At 38.3% G+C, this 4,399-nt stretch overlaps 1 protein-coding gene across 1 annotated transcript; it reads right to left on the bottom strand.

The window, feature by feature from the left end:
• On the bottom strand, nt 1,918-3,479 carry LOC105170829 (zinc finger protein CONSTANS-LIKE 1). The gene is made up of 3 exons (XM_011091750.2): nt 2,827-3,479; nt 2,565-2,735; nt 1,918-2,243 (listed from the first exon to the last, which is right to left on the bottom strand). Exons 1-3 carry the CDS (start codon nt 3,232-3,234, stop codon nt 2,058-2,060), a joined length of 765 nt encoding a protein of 254 aa, XP_011090052.1. The 5' UTR covers nt 3,235-3,479; the 3' UTR covers nt 1,918-2,057.

Here is a 4,399-nt window from a genome sequence, read left to right as displayed (position 1 = left end):
AGTTGGATCCAACTTAGTGCCTAGTCTTATTGGACCCTCTAAAATGACTATTCTTTTATTAAATAAATCTTCCCCCAGCCACTAGATGTGATTGTTTGCTGAAACCTTTGGTAGAGGGACTTTGCTTCGTCTCTTGCCGATAGCCTCTACTAGTTGTAGAAACATGGGAGTTGGGCTTTGTATTTTTCTTTTGATTTCTGATTTATTTCACAATATTGTCTAATTATCCAAATAGCATGAATATAAATTTCTCCAAATAGCATGAATATAAGAAGTTTCATAAAGCTCTTTTTCAGGGTCTGGGCAATCTCCAACTCTACTTCCTGTTAAAGTTCCTTGCTGAGTTTTTCCTTGTGGTTTCTCAACTGAACCCTCTTTTAAATCTTTTGCCAGATAGAAAGAAAGATGATTCTGTCACTAATCTCATTTGACGAAGATAATTAGTTAACAAAAATAAAGTATTATGTACGTGATATTATGCAATAGTTTATCAGTAGGAGTAATTTAGTAGCATGATAATTTGAAGTAGAATTAGTGGGAAATCCACTGCCGGCCGACAAGAACCAGCAGGCCGATCTCCCCACTTCTAGGGGCCTGTTGGTATTAGCCTTTGCTTAAATAAAGAACAAATTCAGATTCTAAGTCAAACAGTTAGCCATGACCGGAGCCGATTTCACATTATTGTATGCTGAAATCAATGATTCAGTAACATGAGAAACCAAATGATTAGTGAAAAGAGACTGGGCAATTTGTTGCTTTTACAATATAATATATGTATTATGGCTCTTAAAGCCAAACATGCTCTTTCTCATTTAGTAACATGGTTAGAAAGTCAGTAGGATGCATTTAGTAGCTAAGCTTTATGTATTAATTATTAATACAGATAATTATGATGAGATAGTCTTTTCCCTGTTTGTGGGGGCAATACCTCTGAGCTTTGTCTATTAGATCAAGCCCTTGTCCTTAAAGGAAGATGGAGAGATGGATGGTTGTGTTATATCATTTTCTTTTATAGAAGAAATATTTTTATTATAATATAAGCGCTCTTTTAAAGTTCAGTATCGTATTGAATTTTCAGTTTTGTACTGGTTTCTTTGTGCTGATACACATGAATTCTTGTGGAGAGGAGCTTTCATGGCATCCATTTTGTACTAACCATGCGGGTGTGTGAACCATAGGTCTTTATCTGTTTGATAGAAGATCATCTAGTATAATTTTAACAGTTTACAGCTTCACTTAATTAGCAAACAAATGGTTATTCAATTCTTGTTGACAGTAAGATGACCACTTCGTACTATCCAAAAGGCGTTTTTGCTATTGTATGTGTATATATGATCATGTTATAAAATAAAATACTGATATTAACAACCCACCGTTTTACTAGTGCTCTAGTGAGGGACATTTTATGATTCAAATTGAGTTAATCAAGACTTTATGCACTTAAAAGATTAAAAGTTGTATGTATTTTCTTTCCAACTACAACAAGGTAAAGACGCGAAAAGGGCAATCTTGTAAATTTCTTCTCTGGAGACTACTAACTCAGAACCATCTAATCATATTAGACGGCTGCCAATCATAATTTTCTCATTCATCTCCACTCATTCTCACCATCAATGCTATGGACGTTCAATCACTAGGCTTTAGATCTTCCTTTCACTACAAAAGCACCACTAATCCTTTCCCCAGGTCTTCTAGAGCCATCAGTTTTCTTACACAGTGATTAGTTACTGTAGGAACTCATTATATTTGCTTGTTTTAGAGTGCTTCATTACTGTCCACATTGACCTCTGTTATCTAAGCCACTACTTGAACGAAAAAAGTGCCTTAAGTGGACTAGGAATTACTGACTTTTGTGGCTGTGGGATTTTGGCACAATGGTACTAATTAGAAGCTGACATTTCATGCACTTGGAGTGAATATCCTAATTCATAAGATGGTAATATTTTCTTTAGTAATAATTCTTGAATAAGTAGTTATACAAAGCAATCATCGAACAAGAGCTCCTAACACATGTAAAAATATCTGCGGAGCCCTTTTAGGATCGATTAATAAGATAATTAAGGCATCAGATTTGCTGAGAATGCATCAAGAAAATTGATCCAGTTATCGTCCTCCTCCTCATCTTCCTCCACGCCTGTATGATGATCCCATTGACTTTGAGGCATCTTCTCTATCTCATCGTTCCTCGCGAACCTTCCTCTGATGCGTGGTCTGCTGTCTGCTAAAGTCTTCCGACATTCATACTGCTCGACAAGTAACATGAAAAGAGTTAGGAACACCAGTAACGGAAAGGGACATGACAGATGTGCGAGTAGCAGACACGTGCAAGATATGTGCACATTGAGTGCTATGCAATCCGATGATATGTGGTGCACGTTACATGTGACTTTGACATCTTCTAGGTGAAGTAGTGATAATATACTCTCACTATTCTTTCTCATTTTCTCCATTTGTATCTTAGGTGAATTGTTTCGTTACCGCCTGAAATTCATGTTTGTTCTGCATTTTGTTCTTGTCACTGAGAGGAAGTAACAAAGGAAATATTGCAAGTGGTTTGGATTAACCTTGATCTTCTTATTGAAATTCCTGAGGTTTCTCTTGCTTCTATATCTCTCTATCCTTTCTTTCTTCTCCTCAGGACTGTACGGGCTGGCTCTGTTCATGCTCTCTATTATACTGCTCTCGTTCCCTAACGGGCTGTTTGCCCGTTGACTGTGTTGGCCGAGGTTTACTCCCTGTCACGCCAATATTTGCAAATTATATATCCTCATGACAAAAACTGCATGAAAAAACTAGTAGATTTCCACTGAATGCATGAAAAGTTACCTGTAAATCACCGGTGCTCAGAGCCTTCCTGACGGAGCTCGTCTCTGCTTCAAAGTATCCTGGTGGCGATGCATTCATTGGGGAATAGACTTCTGAATTCTTCTGAAGGGAGTGGCTGCTGACGCTCCTCTGGATTAAAGTTGGACTGCATGTTCCATAGCTAGTTATTGAACTGGGAGAGCCACCATAGCTGCTGCACCCGCTGCTCGTGTGGCCGAGCTCTGACCTCAATGCCGACAGGGAGTCGAGCTCAGCGGGGATGGCGAGAGGGGGGAGGTATAGTGGAGGTGATGGGAATGTTGGGTGGGTGGTGATGGTTGTGGTGTCTGGGAATGGGAACTGGCCTTGGAACTCTGAGGAGTAGTGGTCATAAGGATAGGGAAGTCCATTGCTGTTGTGTCCAAACATGCTTTGTGTCTCAGGGGTTTTGCCAAGGTTTTGGTTGAGAGAGAGACAGAGAGAGGAATAAAGGGAAGATGAAATGGAAAGGAAGGGGTTGATTTGATAAAAACCAATAAACACATGAGCACTCTACTTAAAGCGGGAGGGTAAGCTGGGGGATGACGTGGACGATGACGTCATAGTTCTGGAGGGAGTTGACCTCCAAATGTCTCTTGTCACCCGGGAGGATACGTTGGCCTACCTGCACTACACTACACTACTAATCCCATGGAGTACTTCTTGATGTGGGTGGGGTTGGGGGGTAGGGAGAGATAATCAGCACTTTTGCACCAAGAATTGGAGAGTTGCTAATCAAGGACAACGACTCTTGACAGAAGGGACTCATTTTTCATGCATGCCCATGCCCTTCATCTCTCCTACAGTAGCAGCATTCTCTAACATGATCTCTTTCTTTCTTGGGAACAATCCTATCTAGTGAAGAACCATATAGCCCTGTTAAGAGTAATTACAGGAGTCGCAATCCCCCAAGCGTGTGAAGGGGGACTTCCCACACTTAAATTGTGTTTGACTAAATTTATTTTTATAATATTTTACATCATCATTACGATCATCAAACTATTAGGAAGTCCTAAGTTTCACAATTTCAACCTACAAACAACAGTTCAATCAGAACGATTCGTTACTTTCAATAATTTAAGGATGTTAGTGTTTGAAAATATTTATCACAGTATTTATTGAAACAAACAAAAATTGTTACAGTTGCGTCAAAACAAAAGTATTACACTAGCTAACTTGTGAAGATAAAGATGCTCAAAAGAAACTGCTATGCTCATCTCCCATCTTGATTCTATAAACTATATACAATGATGATGGAAAATTCTATTCTTTCTATTTTCATCTATTACTCCATTTGATTTTCTATCTTTTTTCCTTGGTTTATGTGGTAGAGTTAGTTCATTTATGCATGCTATATATATAAATATACACACATTGCATGTGTCTTTGTCTTGGTTCTTTTAAAAATCTAAAGCTATTAAATCTTGGAGATTTTCAAAGAGCAATTATGAAATGTGTCTATATGTGTGTGTGTTTATATATATAAATAAATTAAATCAGTCAAGAATGTGCTATTGAAGAAAGCACTATGAATATTGAATGCTGGTGCTATGAC

Source organism: Sesamum indicum, linkage group LG9, assembly GCF_000512975.1.
Source record: "Sesamum indicum cultivar Zhongzhi No. 13 linkage group LG9, S_indicum_v1.0, whole genome shotgun sequence".
Lineage (NCBI taxonomy): Eukaryota > Viridiplantae > Streptophyta > Magnoliopsida > Lamiales > Pedaliaceae > Sesamum > Sesamum indicum.
The sequence above is the reverse complement of the archived record's forward strand: the minus strand, read 5'-3'. Positions and strand labels throughout refer to the sequence as shown.

Excerpts from the sequence above, each read along its gene's own strand:
- LOC105170829 (XM_011091750.2), bottom strand. The coding sequence starts at position 3,234 with ATGTTTGGACACAACAGCAATGGACTTCCCTATCCTTATGACCACTAC. Across the intron at positions 2,736-2,826 it reads TGAGCACCGGTGATTTACAG|GGAGTAAACCTCGGCCAACA; the intron begins GTAACTTTTCAT and ends TTGGCGTGACAG. Across the intron at positions 2,244-2,564 it reads ATTTCAATAAGAAGATCAAG|TATGAATGTCGGAAGACTTT; the intron begins GTTAATCCAAAC and ends CTTGTCGAGCAG.